The following is a 17,890-nucleotide window of genomic DNA, read 5'->3' as shown; positions in this document are numbered from 1 at the left end:
TCTTTGGGCACTTTGGACTCCTTTGGCTATCAGTATTCTAGTGAAGATGGAGTCATTAGAGTTTGCAATGGGTCTATGGTTGTAACGAAAGGAAATATAGCTAATGGTCATTATTTTCTTCAGGGCAATACAATGACAAGTTCAGCTGCTGTATCATCTTCAGATGATCCAAATTCTAACTTTACTCGGGCCATATGAGTGAAACGAGTATGGCAATCTTGAGCAAGTATGGGCTACTTTGTGATCAGAAGATAGAAAATCTTGACTTTCTTGAATAATGTATTTTTGGGAAGCATTGCAGTGTCAAGTTTAGTACAGTTATATTCATTATGATCTTTTGGGGCTCTTCTCATGTTCCATCTAAAGGTGGTGCTTAATACTTACTCACATTTATTGATGACTAATCAAGAAAAGTTTTGAGTTTATTTTTTGAAGCAAAAGAGTGAGGTGCTTTTCAGCTTCAAGCAATGGAAGGCTCTGATTGAGAAACATACAGGCAAGAAAATAAAGCGACTCATAACTAACAATGGCATGGAGCTTTGTGGAGGTGAATTTGATGAATTCTACAAAAATGAAGGCATTGTCAGACACCATACAGGGCTTCAATTAAGAAATAGAAAAGTAAGAAAATAAACTGACTCAGAACTGGTAATGACATGGAATTTTATGTAGGTCAATTTGATGGATTCTGCAAAATGAAGGCATTATCAAATGCTGTACAGTTAGACACTCTACAACAAAATGGAGTAGCTAAAGGGATGAACAAGACTCTTGAATAGAGCCCGTAATATGCTTTCGAATGCCGGTTTGTCTAAAGATTTTTGGATTGAAGCAGTTAACACAGCCTGCTATTTGGTGAATCATTCTCCATCCACGGCTATTGAATTAAAAACTCCTAATGATGTATGGTATGGTACTCTTACTAATTATTCTAATTTGAAGATATTTGGTTTTCCTACTTATTTTCATGTGAACGAGGTTACACGAGTCTAGGGTAAAGAAAGGCATATTCAGTGGATATGCTAGTGGGGTGAAAGAATATAGATTATGGTGTACTAAACATAAATCACCCAAGCTCATAATTAGTAGAGATGTTATCTTTGATAAATCAACAAGAGGTAACCACAGTGTTATGTAATAGCCAGACTGTAATGCATTTGACCAAAAATCAAATATATCATGAAAAGACCAAACATATTGATGTTAGATATCGTTTTCTTCGGAAGGTTGTGATGCAAGGAGCTATTACAGTAAAAACGATTGCTACCACCAAAAATCTAGCTGATAGGTTGACTAAGCTAGTTCTAGTGCTCAAGTTCAAGCATTGTTTGGACTTGATAGGTATTTGTAGTCTGTGATTGCCCTATGGAGATTTTTGGAGGAGACGTATTGGTGAAATTCACATTGTTCAGGCCTGACAAAATCCAAGCCAATGTGGAGATTTGTACATAAAGTGGCTTGTCTTCCTATGTCAATAAGAAAGCCAATTTTTTCTTTTCGTGCATTAAATGCAAGCATGTTTTGCAACTCAAAAGAGAAACTTATATGAATCTCCATTTGTCATAACATTTATGGTTCCTCAAATTATCACATCATGTATACATGTATCGCACATGAAAAAATGACATGCTTGAGCATAATATTCTGTCTTCTCTAGAATAGTCAAAATTCATATTAGAGTAATCACACTTACATAATTATTACGATTTTTTTTTATAAAAATACCATTTATTTAAAATGTAATTGTATAAAATATGTTATCATTTGAGAAATTTTATATACCGCGCACGTATCCCACTTCTATCTTAATATCATGAAAATTTTATAAAATCAATAACAGAGACGAATTGATATCATAAATTTCAAAGATCAAAAAAAAAAAAAACTCACAAAAATAAACTTATATACTGATGTGACTTGATATATAACATTATATTTACCATAGTCTTATGTTAGATTCAAAAAAGAGTTTTATGATCTAACGTACAAAATCATATTAAGTACAGTATACTTTTGTGAGATTTCTACATAGATTTACTTATTTGGATGTTGAGATGAGATGAAAAATTTATGAATAATAGTTAAATAGTTTGTGAATAGTAGTGAAATAGTTTAAATTAATATGTTTTATTGAATTTTGGGAAATGTGAGATAAAAAATTGAATAAAAATATAAAATTAAAATATTGTTAAAATATAATTCTTTAATATTATTTTTGTTTTGAGATTTGAAAATTTTATATTATTTTTTGTATTTTGTTGGAAAGTTTGAGACAATTGTAATGATTAAATGAACAAATTAAAATTAAAAAATTGAAAAGTATTTGTATTTGAATTGTGTTTGGATGTTGAGATAAAATGAGATTAACCCAACATCCAAAAGGGACCTTAGGTGAGATTTGAATACTGAGATGAGATGAGATAAGTTGATATGAGAGTTGAAAGTTGAATAAAATATTATTAGACTATTATTTTTAAAAATATTATAATAAGAAGATGAAATCAGATAAATTAATTTTTATATCCAAATCGGGCCATTTAGTACTTAAAACAAATTTCAATCCAATTTAAGTTTCAGCCCACCCAAATATCCGGTCATAAATATCCACCCGAACCGCTTATGGAGCTCGCTTATTTAACTCCACAACAAATAAGTATACGAGTCTCCACTGAAAAGCAAACCTCGGTTCTTTTCTTTTGTCTTCGTCTCCTCTCGATCGAGGTAAACGCCTAATCTTCTATTTAATTTTTTTTGTTTTTCTTCCCTTTGATTTGTTCCCTTTTGCGTGCCTAGAAATCGGAAAGGTAAGAAAAGATAAATAATTTTCTTTCTGTTATTTTCTTGGCAACAGAACGAGGGGATTGGGAATTATCGTCATCTTCACAGAATCACAAGGATGTTGAATTATAAAGGATGATTAGGGTAGGCGATGAAATCTGGATTCTTTCAGTTTTTTATGCGATCCATAAAATAAAAAATCTTGAGAATCATTGATTGTTGACTTTAGGGTTTAATTAGATACTTTTAATGTAAATAACCTACTTTCATTTAGTAAATCGAAATTAAATTTATAAGTCAGTTGAGTCGGAGGTTCTTCCTTTGTATCTTATTATGAGTTTTTTTCCCTTCTTCTGTCAGATTTCAAACTGGCTTGTTCGTTTGTTCCCGTACAATTATTAGTTTTTTAAATTTTATTTAAAAATAGAACTTTGATCAGGTTTATAAATGTTAATTTCTCTTTGATGATGATGATAAGTGTTCTTTTTGTAGAATACTTGAAAACTTGTGGGTTGATTGTGAAAAGGGAAGATGTGGGCAGCTTCTTGCCTCGCTTCATGCTGCGCAGCTTGTGCATGCGATGCATGCCGAACGGTGGTGTCTGGAATTAGTCGGCGGTCTGCAAGGATTGCGTACTGTGGCCTCTTTGCACTTTCTCTGATTGTTTCCTGGATTCTCCGTGAGGTTGCCGCACCTCTAATGGAAAAGCTCCCTTGTAAGCCTTCTGAAAATGCTCTAGGGCGTTTGCTCTTTTGCTTCTTTTTTTTTTTTTTCATTTTTTAGTTTTGAAGATGGTCTTCCTCCATCTGCTGGTGAATATTAGAAGCTAAAATATGCAAAATAATCTACTCCCAATCTATTTAGAAGCTAAAACTTGCTTCACTGTTAATTGTCTCTGCATTGTTGTACTTAAATTACTTAGTTGTGAATCCTATGTAAGATGTTTGCTGGTGTCCTCAAATTCATTATCCTGGGTGTGTAAACTTTTGAATAACTGTCATGGTTTTTTACTTTTGACTGTAAAGAAAATGGCCAAGTTTTACTTATCAAAAAAAAGAAAATGGCCGAGTTTTTATAGTTAACTGCTATTACATAGAATGTACCATTGAGAGCCCTCATCCTGATTCAATATATTGCTGATTGAGAGTGAAGCATCTGTTTCATAAAATCTTCCTGGCCAAGTTTCTAGCATAGGGAATTCAATATATCAGAGAGTACCATGGTCCTATATCGCCTTTTTTTTCCTGGGTGTTTTGTTTATTTCCTTGTTCAGGTAGTCTGTAGTTTTTTGAGAGAAGTCTGCAAGTGTTTGATGTTCCATCATTCTCTATGTTATTTCATTCTGTGTTTCAAGCATTTGACTATTCATAATGGTAATGGAATATCTGCAAATGAATTCCTCTTCGTATGGAGTTTGATAACACTTAGCAAGTAGATGGATTCAAAACTAAATGTGACCCTTTAATTTTTGGCCATGTCATTAATGACTGTTTAAGGATGAAATCAATCTCAATTTTATTGTCAATGCAGGGATTAATCATTTTCATAAGACACCTGACCGGGAGTGGTTCGAAACAGATGCTGTGCTGCGAGTTAGCCTGGGAAATTTTCTCTTTTTCACCATTCTAGCTATTTTAATGATCGGTGTCAAAAATCAGAAGGATCCTCGTGATAGTGTGCACCATGGTGGATGGATGATGAAAGTTATTAGTTGGTTTCTGTTGGTCATCTTTATGTTTTTCCTTCCGAATGAGATTATCAGCTTCTATGGTGAGCAGTTTTTTTTTTTTTTTTCCAAGTTGGTATATAATATATGCCATGCTAAACCGTTCTAGTAATTTTGTTTGTTTTGGAAATGCTAAGCATATAAGGCTGCAACACATGGTCTCATTGTTTGGATAACATTGTAATGTATTTGGGATTAGGGAACCTTTTTGGACCAGTATTGGTAAGGCTTTAAAGTTTGTATATGGAACTTCAAGTCTTTTAAGGACTACAAGTTCTTGTTGCACCCCTCCTTACCGATGAAAAAAAAAAAGGACTACAAGTAGTTTAGATAATCACATATAATTTTATTGAAAAATTGGAGGGAGAGACTTTGATGTACAGGCTTTATATAAAAAGTAACACCCTCAAACAATTAAATGTACTACGAATCCGAAAACATTCTATTATAGTTGATAGGATACTTCCATCTAAGGATATTCTAAGAAAGGGAATGGAAAAAACCAAGCTTAGGTCTATCAATAAATAACACCTCCCCAATAAATAACACTCCCAATAAATAACATTTCCCAATAACTGAGCTTCTAATCCCTTGCTACTATGCCTCATCTAGATTAGTTATAGGTAAGCAGTAAGGCACCTATTTGGCATTTCTTGGAGAGTGTCACTAGCAATGTTGGTAAAAGTGTGCTTAAGTGCAAAGTACTAAGGCTGAAGCATTTACAAAAGTGCACTTTAAGCATGCTTTGTGTTGCTTTTGTGTGAGCTTTAAGTGAAGAAAAGCTTGCTATTTAATAAAAAAAATATAAATCTCTGTTCAAGACCAGGAAAATGACATAAACAAATATTGTTAAGTATTTAGTTGATATTGAAGATCATTTACGTACCATGGCACCACATGCTATCATAGGTGATGTATATGCTTTGAGCGCAATATGATAGTCCAATTGGCTTTCTAGTTGGATTAATATTTGATTTTTTATGTTAGCATAGAAGTCGGTCCCTACAATTCTTTGAGCTTTTTTGGTCATGGAATTTTTGGTATGTATATGTAGTAAATCACAAGAGAATTATATAAAATGTGAATATTTAAATTTTATGCAATTGGTGTGGCTAACCAGATTGAAGGTAGACAAAAAGTAGAGAGCAGGCTGGCGGCATGGAAGAGGTTGTACTTGTCAAAAGGGGGAAGAATCACCTTAATCAAAAGCACTCTTTCTAATCTACTTTCTTTCATTGTTTCCCCTACCAATTGGCGTGGCTAACCGGATTGAAAAGATATTTCGAGACTTCTTGTGGGGAGGTATCAGGGAGGAACCAAGTTTCATTTGGTTAGTTGGGAGAAGATTTGTACTCCAATATTGTGTGGAGGGTTGGGGGTTTGGAAATTGAGGACCTTCAAGAAAGCCCTTCTTGGGAAGTGGTTATGGTGGTATCATCAGGAAAGTGAGTCTTTGTGGAGGGTTGTGATTGATGCAAATATGGGAGTGCTTGGGAGGTTGGTGCTCTAATGAGGTTAGAGGTACACATGGCGCAGGGGTGTGGAAAAATAGTAGGAGTGGTTGGGACAATTTCGCCTAACATGTTAGTTTCATGGTCGGTGCTGGTTCCAGGATTAGTTTTTGGCATGATCCTAGTGTGGTGGTAGGGCCCTTAGTACTGTTTTTCCAGGTTTTTTTCGCATCACTCAGGATCAGGATGCATCAGTGGCTGATGTTTTGGACTGCTCTAGCAGTTTACCTCAATGGAATGTACATTTTTCTAGAGTAGTGAATGATTGGGAAATGGATGCAATATCTGATCTGTTTGGTTTGTTGTATGCTACAAATCTTGGCCTGGCTGAGACGGATCAGATGGTCTGCATAAGAATTTTACAGTTCGTTCAATGTACAAGATGTTGACTAGTCCGAATGTGGTACACTCTTTTCCTTGGAAGTGTATTTGGAGGAGTAAGGTGCCTTCATAGGTCATGTTCTTTGGCTGGACAGCTTCTCTAGGGAAAATTCTGACCTTGGATAATCTTAGGAAGTGTGGATTAATTGTTATGGATTGATGTGTAAAAAATGTGGAGAATCGGTGGACCATGTGTTACTTCATTGTGAGGTGGCAAGTGAGTTATGGTATGATATGTTTAATAGGATTGGAGTGGCGTTGGTGATGCCTAGGAGGGTGGTGGAGAGGTCTAAGGGGCAACTCTCAAATTGCCGTTGTTTGGAATATGATCCCTTTATGTCTTGGGTGGTGTATTTGGTTTGAGAGGAATGATCGGTGCTTTGAAGATAAGGAACACTCAGTGGATGAACTTAGATGTTTCTTCTTTAATACCTTGTTTCTTTGGGCTTCGACCATTGTTTTTAATGGAACTAGTGTCCATGATTTCCTTGTTTCTCTCTCTAGTTCTTGACTTGTAACTAGGTTTCAGCATTTGTATACTTCCTGTGTACTTGGGCTATGCTTTTTTACTTGTCTTAATAAAATTTTCTTATCTATAAAAAAATGCAATTAGTTGTTTAGTTGATTTTTGTGTTGCATAATACTCTAATAAATTACTTATAAAAAAATACTCTAATAAATTGAGTTAATAGTCTACATATATTATCATCTTGCTTTTTAAACCTTTTTTATTTTCTTTATGTATTGTGTGATTATACATCATTTTTTTTTTAATTGTGTGTTTTCCTTCAATCAAGAATGTGCTTGTGCTTTGTACTTTCCGCCTAGTCTCTAGACACTGTTTGCATTTAAGTGTGCCTAGCGCTTTCACCCCACTTGAGGTAGCAACATTCTAATGTTATGGCAGAAATGTTGCCACAGCGAATGGCCTTTTAAGAATAACAGAATAATGGAATCATATGATTGAGATATTTCAATTACTTCATTTCATGAATTTATTTTCATTAGTTGACTCAAGCTGACTGTTAGATTTTGCATTTTGCAGAATCTATATCAAAGTTTGGTGCTGGATTGTTTCTTCTTGTTCAAGTTGTGCTTTTGTTAGATTTTGTTCATGGATGGAATGACAAATGGGTCGGATATGACGAGCAGTTCTGGTTCGTTTTAGCTTTCTCGTTTCCTTACCATGTCCTCTTTGTCACCTTTGATGACCCTTTGTTTTTCTTTTCGAGCATATTTTTGCATTCCTCAGCCGAATTTTAACCTTTTTTTTTTTTTTTATCTTTTTTCTATCTGTAGGTACATCGTCCTGTTTAGTGTTTCACTTGTGTGTTATGTAGCAACATTTGTCTTCTCAGGACTTCTCTTCCATTGGTTCACTCAAGCTGGACAAGATTGTGGGCTCAACACTTTCTTTATTGTTATAACCTTGATCTTCGTGTTTGTTTTTGCTATAGTGGCCCTCCACCCTGCTGTAAGCATGTAGTTTATTATTTCCTGTTATAGTAAACTGTTGAAAAGAAAAAAGCTTGCTTGGAATTTGCTTACATTGTAACAGATTGAGGAGGATTAACAGAGAGCAGTAGCACAACCCATTCATTAAGTCTTTAGTTAAAATGTAGGTCAGTTGTCTGAGGAGTGGTGTTTCTCCAACCTTTTAGCTTCTGAGTTTGGAGGAGGGGGAAGCTATTAAACAAGAGGATGGTTTTAAGGATGATCAATATAATATTGGAGTATAGGGCAACCATCTTTCATTTGTTTCGTATAATTAGAATCTGGGTATTTGAACTTAGAAACTAGGGGTCACCGCTTTCCCACTATGCATTAAGGCGACCCGTAATGCAAGTCTGTTTGTATATCTCATGTCTGTCTTGCTAGTTGTATATTCTTCTTTTCTTGATAGTTTTTACTTTGCTTTTTTTCTTATTTATAATTTGTTATTAGTAAGTTTATGTAGGTGGCTCCATAGGGTATAGTTGTGCTAAGTTCATTCCTATTGCGTGGATGCTCTTGGTTTCTTGTTTCAATGTTATTATGTTTTCAGATAAGTGGAAGCATTTTGCCCGCCTCAGTTATTTCTCTGTACTGTGTATACCTCTGCTACACTGGACTTGCTAGCGAGCCAAGGGAATATGAGTGTAATGGCCTTCACAAGCATTCAAAATCTATTTCTACTGGGACTCTTACTTTTGGCCTGCTTACAACAGTTCTGTCAGTTGTCTATTCTGCGGTCCGTGCTGGATCATCTACAACTCTGCTCTCCCAACCAAGTTCACCTCGTGCTGGTAAGTTTACTTAAAATGTATGATTTTTGCCATGCGTGTTTTGTGCAATCATTTAACATGATGTATGTGTTTCAAAATTTGTAGTAGTCGTGAAATCAGCTCCATGCCACCAAGAATTTAATTTTGATGTTAAATGTCAACAACGAAAAAAAAAAACATTTTTATTTTGATGTTTCCTGATGTAGGTGCAGGGAAGCCGCTGCTTCCATTGGACAACAAGCCTGACGAGCAGGAAGAAAAAGAGAGGGCCAAGCCAGTCACATATTCATATTCCTTCTTCCATATTATTTTCTCCCTTGCTAGTATGTATTCAGCTATGCTTCTAACTGGGTGGTCGACTTCAGTTGGGGAGAGCGGGAAGTTGGTCGATGTTGGCTGGCCGTCTGTATGGGTCAGGATTGTGACGGGGTGGGCAACTGCAGCTCTGTACATCTGGTCTCTGGTTGCTCCTATTATGTTCCCAGAAAGGGAGTTCTGAGCACCTCCAAAGAAACGGTTTGATATCAATGCCTATATAGAATTATTATTTGCAATCGCCAACTGAACTTATGGCATGTGTGCTGTTTCGTACCCACTACGGAAGGATGTTTGTTTAATGTATAAAAAGAATGGTTTGTCATGGAGGTGGCATGACCGAGATGCCTACGTTTCTTCTTGAACTTGATTCTTTGAATAATTTCTTCTTGAACTTGAAAACCGCATGAGACTTGAGCCAAACGATGAATGTGTTATATTTGAGACCTCAGATTGTGGTGTTAAGTTTCATATTTCAATTTAATATGAAATATGAGGGTAAAAAAGTAAAATTATATGTTTTTAAGTGGTGTGCAGGGTATGAGATTTATGTCTAGAATTTTTCAATTTGATAAGTTCCACAGTAAGTAATTTGATTTTAAATAAATGCCTACGAATTCCGCTATAATTGGCGTAGTGCTACTTTAACTAACAATTCTATATTTAATTTATTTTAGAACCGATGTGTAGGGATACCATTTGATTTATAAAGATTTAAATTTTAAAATTTAAAATTTCTTTTTTAAATTAAATTATATCCCGTGATTAAAGGGTAATAAATATTCATTCTGCGTTAGCAATATCTGATAAAGACTAAGTGTCGTTGCTAATGCAATGATCCAACGCTTCTGATGGTTTCAACTGTGGTTTTATGATTTTTTTTTTTATTATTATTATTCACAAATGCTTTTCTTTGTTATTGCGTATAAATTAGGGTCTATTGGGATTGTGGAGACGGTGGTTGGACAGGCATAATGATAATGAATTTGAGATCAGTCCAATTATGTTCACGACAGGAAGATATTACTATCTACTCATTCTGAACGCTTACTTCCTCACCACTGATTTTTGCTTCATCAGCCATTTTTTCTTGCAAGATTTTGTTTACGATTTGAAAACAAAAAAAAAAAAAACAAAATTGAACTTTTTTTTTGCTGCTGCCTTTCTCGTTTTCTAATTTAGAAAAGTATTGCATGAGATCAAGAATGAGGCTTGAAAATCATGAAGTCTTCATGAGTGGTGGTATCAAAGCAATTCATGAGAGAGAGAGAGAGAGAGAGAAGATGGTGGTGGCGCAGTGATGTACTTCATAATAAAAAAAGTTGATGGGGGAAAACTATTTGTGAAACTTATATTAGATGCCACTTTTGCCAAACTCTATACTCAAATAGATCAATTTCACAGAATTAATTACCGGAATTCATTATTAAAGTACATAATTTAATCCAAACACTACTCCAAGTAAAGAAATAATATCGAAATGAATCCAAGAAACCAAAACTACGAACCCAATGAAGGTTCACCATTCAATCCTCAAAATCTCCAGCATTCTCCAGCAAGTAGTTGGCTGCCAATTCCTCATTGCGATCACATGCCAAAAAGGCTTCGATGACCAGTGCTCTATCAAATCCCATTGCCTCTAGCTATAAAATGTGAAACATCAAAATGATCAATACATAATTATGAACATTTAAGAAAAGAAACAAGCAACTGTAAATGAAGAATAAAATGAGCATATATCAGTTAATATGAAAACACATACTCTTTCTATGGCCTCTTGCTCAGCCGGGGTGACATTGATGGCATGGGGCATGTCTTGCTCAGGCTCATCAAATGCATCCCTGAAAATAAGATGAGAATTTATGCTACTTTGCCATTTGGAGGGTACAAAACTTCCTATATCTTTGTGCATAAAAGCAAAGTGTCAATTTTTGTTTCACAAGGAAAAGAAATAATCAAAGTTATAAGCAAGGAAAAAATAAAGTTCCCCCAGTCCAATCCCTGTACCATGGAAGTGTGCCTGATCAGGCTTTTCAGAGATAAAAAAAAAAAGATTAGGGGAGGAAATTAAGAATTCATTGTTTCTCCCCTCATTTCATGCGTGATGATTTCGCAGCGAAAGAAATATTGATTGTTTAACCTGTTTCAAAGTACAATCTCTGAGGTGCAACCTAAGCGCTATACCAACGTTTCCAAGAGCTACTTCTCACACACTTGGATTCTAAAGTTGTTATGGTGAGATACTATAAGTGATCAACTCAATTCATTCAGTTCTCTCTCTCTCTGGGCTTTGAGATCAGAAGTTATAAGATTACTAGTATGAATGTGACAAAGTCTAACACAAACTCCAGGGCAATGAATTTTAGTACTGACATCGAAATGAATATTAACTAAAGTTGATGACAAAAAAAAAAAAAAAAGCAATGAAGCAGATTAAGGTGATGGCTACAAGAAAAGTAAGAATGACAACTGTAACTGCTTAAGATATCCATTCCATGTAAATGATCAAAGATATCTTAAAGCAGCATTTCCCTTTTGATTCCTTTTTTTTATGAGTATTCATGTCCTTGTAATCTTTTAGCATTTTCCTTTTGTTCTCTCTCTCTTTCAATAACTACGGATTTACTGAAGATGCCCATAAAGTACTCACCCTTCAGATCCCTCGAGATGTTCATTTATCAACTGAAGAAACTCCGTATGGTGCTCCTGAATTAGTCTTAAAAGCTGGGGATTTTGCTTTCCCAGCTCCTGAAGCATGGGCTGTACCAGAAGCGGCAGTTTTAACTCCAAGTCACAGGAAAGCCAATAGGATTTGAATATTATAAGAAGATGTTACATACCTGTAATATCTGTGGATTTGCTTGCACCATTGAGCGCAATGCTTGGAACTGAAATGCAAAGAAAGAAATTCAGTACATTGTAGAAATTTACTTAGCAAAACAGGGTCCAAACCAAACAGCATCATTTGGTATCATCACTGTTTGGTCATAATGTAATCAAACATGCAAAATAGAATTTCCTTACATATCAACCAGTAAAAGCTCAGATGACAAGAGTGATGTTTGCGTTTTCAGATAAATACATACTTGTAATATTTTTCTCCTCCTAGTCTATACCTTAATTATATTAGAGTTACAATTATTAAGAAGAGATAAAGATGCTATTATTGAGAAATTCCAGCCTCCTTAGATTCTCAAACACAGAACTAAAGGCTTACTAAATTAAAAAGGAAGATATGAATATAATCAGGAACCCCACCTGTGGATTGTTTCTAAGAAATTCAAGGGATCCAAGTCCTCCTCCACCAGCAGCAGCGGCAGCAAGGGTCTCCTGGAAAAACCCATCTTCTTAAACTTAAGAAACACATGATAATAAATTTAGATGATGGGTATCCATTACACAACTGAATTGTTTACCTGAGGAAACATATTCAAGGGTGAAGAGTTAGGTGCTCCAGACACAGGTGCAGCTGCTGCACCTGTTTCAGTTGCCTGACCTGCAGGTAAATGAGCCACCGGTACTGCAACTTCTGCTGCTTCTGGAATACCCTGAAGGTAGGTCAACGTTAGTATCTAAATCAAGACTAGGGTTACAACAGAGCACCTAGAGTTTTCGACATACAGAATATAGATAATCTACTGCTCGCTCAGGGTTGTTGTAAGCTGCTCGAAGTGCTCGGGTAACTGTTTCTCTGTCCCAGTTGCCACCACCCATATCCATTATTTGTTGAATAGTCTGCTCAAGATTACTACCAGCAACTAAATTTGAAGCAGCTTGTCCATAGGTATCAGTAGGAACACTGTCATGATATAATATGATACGTGTATCAGCATTTTATCCTATATCTCAAAAGAAATAAAACTTCTTGTTCTAGAACCTAGAAAATATGTATACTGAAGGACAAAAGGAACATCAGTTCAACCCCACCAAATTTCAAATTGTTGGAAATATATCTATGATGTACAAGCAGTATAGCACATACTTTATGATATTTCGAAATAAAAAGTCAAACAGCAACCACAAATAAATTGGAGTTCAAGATTTGATTGCAGAATTCAGAATTCTTCCAAGCAATATAATGCTTAACTGAGCTTCCATATTTTCAGCCTGCTGACTATTTATTCAAAGGAGAAAAAAAAAAGGCAGCACAAAATATTACCTTCCATAATGATAGGCTGATTCAGGTTTGATGCTTTCTATAGGATTACGTCAGGCTACGAAGATAAATATTCTCAAGGGTCATGTTAGCCACTTCAAGCAGCTAAAGTGACAGTAGAGAAACGTGAGCTACTGGACTTAACAATAAAAACTATACTGGAACTGGTTTTAGTTCTTGATTTTTTTTTTCTTTTTTTTTTTTTTTTGTGTGAAATAGACGCCCAAGAGATGCATCTTAGTAGTCGGCACTACCAAGTGTGCATGGTAGATTCAGCTTAATGTCTGATTGCATGACTTGTACCACGCCCATAAACTTTTATAAAATCAAAAACCTCACTTAGTAAAAGATATATGAATATGGAAGTTCCCAATGAGAAAACACATTCTTGTTCAAACCATGTTTTCTGCTATTAATTTGTCCAACTGTAGTAATGAAATATCATCATCTTGTATGTAATCTTAACATTTATTTTAATAAGTCAGTCTTAACAAATTTACATACACCGTGATTCAAAGAACCTAATAAAAACATTTGCTATCTGCAGTCTGAATCTTTCATTGAGGTTATACACCGTGATTCAAAGAACCTCACGTCTCCTCTCCCCCTACAAGGCAACTGATCAAAGGCAGTTTTCATGTCTTGATTATCATGAAACCTCGGTTCACCAACTCCAAGGTCATTTATTCCCGCAAAATAGTCTCACAAAAAATCAAGAGAAATGTCATAGAATAGAGCCTGTACCTAGCTGTTGCAGTGTCTGAAGCTGATGAGGTGCTCTTCGAGGCCCTGCAACACAACAATCAAATTCAGCCAAATTTAGCTGATTAAAAACAACAATTGAAGACGCATGCCATAGAGACTCACAGTGGTTGTACAGAAGCTTCAGGTACAGGAGTAGAGTTAGAGACAGGTGCAGTCGTAGGTGGATTTATAGGAGCAGGCTGAAATAGAGGTGAACCAATCGCTTATACAGAAAATATAAAACCAGAAGTAATTGTTTAAGACAAAAAATGTCAGCAAGAATACCTGAGTGGATGACGCCCCCGCTGAGCCCAACGTTTTACTCTGCAGGTATGGAAATAAAATTGAATTAGGGTACATAAAGTATAAAAAGATAGTATCTGAATTTATGCAGAAAAACTAAACCATAAAAGAAAACAAATCTTTTCGAAACATTTAGCAGTCTTGGATAAAGGAAAAAAGAATGCATTGGAATTATAATTTCCACAGCTAAAAAACTAACACGTCCATTGTCCAAAAAAATACCAAAACAAAGTTTGAAGAAATATTTATAAAATAGATGCAGAGAGGTAATGAAATAGGTAGGGGGACCAATTGCTCTTTGGCAGTTATTGCTAGGTTACGCCCAGTACTCTAAACTGGAGTGCTCCAGTCTTGGTCCAATTAATAACACATCTTCATTTGCCTATTTCCTTGGAATAAAATTCTCTAATTAACTATCAAAAAAAAATAACACATCTTCATTTCAAATTAACCATGGCACACACAAGGGATAAAACGATGATGCCAACACCAGTCCAGGAAAAGAAATATCAACACAAGAATTCATTTTTCACATCTGATGCAATATTGGAGAAAAACATGATGCTTCTCCAGATTCTTTGTGATAGCTATTCGAGATTTCTGGTTATAGGTTTGTACCACATGCTTATAGGCACGCAGAAAAAAATCCTTTATTTTATAGGTACAAACCCACCCAAAATGTTATTGCAACACATGAAGATATGTAAATTTCCAATTACACGTCAAACACCAACTCATAACAGCATACTGCCGCCCAAGTTGTGTCTTACAAATCATAGTGTCCATAACTAAATTAAATAAAATTTTTTTTTGATAAGTCTAAATTAAATAAAATTACAACAAAGAGAATAGAGACCCCTTTTACACTAGCGTAAACATATTTTTTTATCAGTCTTGCATAAATATATTTTTTTATAAGTATTTGAATAAATATATTAAGCTCAAAACAAATCACTCAGTAAAAGTTACACCTCAGGAGGGCACAGACTACATTTGACTATTTGAGTAACACTATTCTAAGCCCTTTGTAGTAAACAGTTAACTGCTTTGCTGGTCTGGTACAGGTAGGACTACCATCTCATATTAACCGGATACCGGTACTATACTGAAATGAAAAGTCGCTATCAAACTCAATTTAAAGATCAAAGCTTATACCCACATTTACTCGATTTTGCACCTGTGGTTGGGAGTATCTTTTTCTTTTTCTCGTCACATGTACTTGGGCAGTAGGGCTATGCCTATTATTCTCATCAATAAAATTCTTACATACCAATAAAAAGAAATTCCTTTTTTTCCACATCAACAGATTATCCTCTCTGGTGAATTTCCTGAATGTATGGATTGTGGAAATAGTGCAAAATAGCCAGCAGTAATGCCAATAGTACCATGTATAACAAAATATTTATGACACATAACTGGAAAACGCGCATTGCCTAAAGCTAATTCAATTTGTAAAGCAAATGGAAGAGCATTTAACTACAACAGGATACGTTTAAAACATAAAAAATGCACTATCATACACACCTCAGTTTGAAACATGAGCCTCAAAATTATAACAAATAAAATTGTATTATACCCTCTTTTGGGTGTAACCCAAGTACACAAGAAGTATACGAGAGATCCATCTAACTGGCAAAGGATTTATTGAATACTTCCCATATACAGGGTACATCCTCTTTAGGCATGTATAAATATTGCCATAATTATAAAAAGAATCGTAAGAAGATCAAATTTTCCAAAATCTTGCATTCAAGAAAAGGATGGAGAGAAAAAAACAATTACCAAACGGTGTAAAAAAAATATTTATTTGACACCTAAAAATTGGATCCAATGATTCCATTTCGTAAGCTAATGATCCAAAATTGGTAGGCATATCAACCTTGCATCCTGCTTCACTCGACTCCACGTCTTGATCAATCATTCAATATTAATTTAATCATGGATAACTCATAGTTACCTTTAAATAAACAGATTATGAATTTTACGAGATTGGCAGATGCTTTTGCATTCGTTGAATACATTAGACTTCTGTTCTACCTTTTTCCATCGTCAAAAAAAGAAAAGCGATATGATTTTCTTACCTTTACATATTAAATACCAATGCCACCAATCATGTCATACAGGTGGTCAAAAATTAGTTGGTGCTATTAGTGTTTCCACTAACAAAGTATGTATATATTTGAAATCATAAGATTAGAGTATACAAAACGTTTCATCATCAAATATAATAAATACTAAGATAGTTCATAGGCGTCAAATAAAAAGATTAAGTGTACAAAAACAAGTTCATTATCGAATACAATGAATATGAAGATGCTATGGTTCATGGGTGTCTGATAAAGAGCTTTCATATCGTTTCAAGGGGAAAAATAAAAACTGGTTTGAATGGAGCATCTATCAATTGAATATACAAATTTAGAATGTAGAAGCTTGGTTTCTAAATCACGTATCATTTATAGATCCTTATATATTTCTGTTATCAGGGAACATATACATCAGACAACACTAACGAAGCTGATAATAATATTAGGAATTAGCATGCTTCACCAGATCCTCAAGTGCAATTAACCAGCATATAACAGAACCAAAAAATGATAAAGTCACAACAGAAATAAACATGCACAACATTTCAAGAAAACTTACTGAAACAGGGAAAACATACCTTGCTAAGCATGACAACGAGAAACCCGTCCTCAGAGACCTTATTCTCTGCCAGGGTTGTTTCATCTTTCAAGACCTTCCCATTGTGAATCAACAACTGCTGTCCACACGGGTAATTATCTTTTCCTTGTACATCTTCAATGTTCTTCTTGACAGCCATAACCTTTTTTCAAAAGCACACGAATATCAACTCTCCAGTCAACTCACTTCAAAATGAACCCATATTGGTTTACAACACAACATTAAAATTTTCCCAGGTATATCTCATTGCCTTCAAACTAAAGTTATTGCCTTGATACGCAAAAAACATCGGGTAATAAATAAAACATAAATTCCATTACAAAACGAGCTAGTGCGTGACAATCTCGATATACGATGTTTGGTTGTTGAGAAAATGTGAAACATCTACAGCTCATTTATTTGGCCCCCAAAACATAACAGCGAAATACCACAATCATTTTTCCCGCATTTTCACGGTTACCAAAGAGATTAAAATAAAAGCACAAGATTACAATAAAATCACAAGATACAATGAAAGCACAAGAAATTTGAAAATTTAAATTAAAAGGGAGAAGAAAAGAAGGAAAGCAGAACGCACGGTGTCGGAGGGCTGAACCGTGATTTCGAAATGGCTGCCTTTCAGAGTCTTCACGGTGAGCTTCATTGCGGCGACTTGGCAGCACGAATCGGTCGAAACGACGGCGTTTCCAGGGGGAGAAAACCCTAGGAACTGCTCTGAGAGACCGAACGAGCAATAGAGAGAGAGCGCGCTCGTGGTGCAGCGAATGAAACACAAGTAAGTAACAGTTTCACTATTTGGGCCTCGGCCCCTTAAAATAATTAATTATTAAATCTTTTAGATATTAGAATCCTATCATTTGCATCACCGATGCTTGTATAAAGAAATCATTTCATACTTATTATAAAGAAATTAAAAAAAATTTATATTCATTTTGAATTTTCTAATTTTGGTTTAAAAAAATTAAATTTGGAAATTTTAATCTTTTTTATTTTTGTGTTTGATTTGAAAGAAAATAAATGAAAACAGAGG

The 17,890-nt window shown here is 35.0% G+C and overlaps 2 protein-coding genes across 3 annotated transcripts; one reads left to right on the top strand and one right to left on the bottom strand.

The window, feature by feature from the left end:
- The first annotated feature begins 2,628 nt into the window (after positions 1-2,628).
- Positions 2,629-9,426, top strand: LOC108985609 (probable serine incorporator). Of its 2 annotated transcripts, XM_018958072.2 has the most exons (8): positions 2,644-2,721; positions 2,852-2,922; positions 3,271-3,493; positions 4,309-4,548; positions 7,442-7,553; positions 7,696-7,870; positions 8,441-8,681; positions 8,867-9,426. In XM_018958072.2, exons 3-8 carry the CDS (start codon positions 3,310-3,312, stop codon positions 9,157-9,159), a joined length of 1,245 nt encoding a protein of 414 aa, XP_018813617.1. In that variant the 5' UTR covers positions 2,644-2,721; positions 2,852-2,922; positions 3,271-3,309; the 3' UTR covers positions 9,160-9,426. The 2 variants fall into 2 exon arrangements, with proteins under 2 accessions (XP_018813543.1, XP_018813617.1); XM_018957998.2 differs by lacking the exon at positions 2,852-2,922 and having other exon boundaries at positions 2,629-2,721.
- Positions 9,427-10,297: 871 nt separating this feature from the next.
- On the bottom strand, positions 10,298-17,638 carry LOC108985792 (ubiquitin receptor RAD23b-like). The gene is made up of 12 exons (XM_018958249.2): positions 17,438-17,638; positions 16,841-17,002; positions 14,161-14,199; positions 13,999-14,075; positions 13,876-13,920; positions 12,597-12,774; positions 12,392-12,523; positions 12,234-12,305; positions 11,816-11,863; positions 11,626-11,735; positions 10,738-10,816; positions 10,298-10,618 (listed from the first exon to the last, which is right to left on the bottom strand). Exons 1-12 carry the CDS (start codon positions 17,501-17,503, stop codon positions 10,502-10,504), a joined length of 1,125 nt encoding a protein of 374 aa, XP_018813794.1. The 5' UTR covers positions 17,504-17,638; the 3' UTR covers positions 10,298-10,501.
- Between the last annotated feature and the right edge of the window lie 252 nt (positions 17,639-17,890).

Source organism: Juglans regia, chromosome 7 (genome assembly GCF_001411555.2).
Source record: "Juglans regia cultivar Chandler chromosome 7, Walnut 2.0, whole genome shotgun sequence".
Taxonomy (NCBI): domain Eukaryota; kingdom Viridiplantae; phylum Streptophyta; class Magnoliopsida; order Fagales; family Juglandaceae; genus Juglans; species Juglans regia.
This window is presented reverse-complemented; position numbering and strand designations above follow the sequence as displayed.

Coding starts and splice junctions, on each gene's coding strand:
- LOC108985609 (XM_018957998.2), top strand. CDS start 3,310: ATGTGGGCAGCTTCTTGCCTCGCTTCATGCTGCGCAGCTTGTGCATGC. Junction 4,549..7,441: donor TGAGATTATCAGCTTCTATG/GTGAGCAGTTTT, acceptor TGCATTTTGCAG/AATCTATATCAAAGTTTGGT. Junction 7,554..7,695: donor GGATATGACGAGCAGTTCTG/GTTCGTTTTAGC, acceptor TTCTATCTGTAG/GTACATCGTCCTGTTTAGTG.
- LOC108985792 (XM_018958249.2), bottom strand. CDS start 17,503: ATGAAGCTCACCGTGAAGACTCTGAAAGGCAGCCATTTCGAAATCACG. Junction 13,921..13,998: donor GAAGCTTCTGTACAACCACT/GTGAGTCTCTAT, acceptor GTTGTGTTGCAG/GGCCTCGAAGAGCACCTCAT. Junction 10,619..10,737: donor AGCAAGAGGCCATAGAAAGA/GTATGTGTTTTC, acceptor CACATTTTATAG/CTAGAGGCAATGGGATTTGA.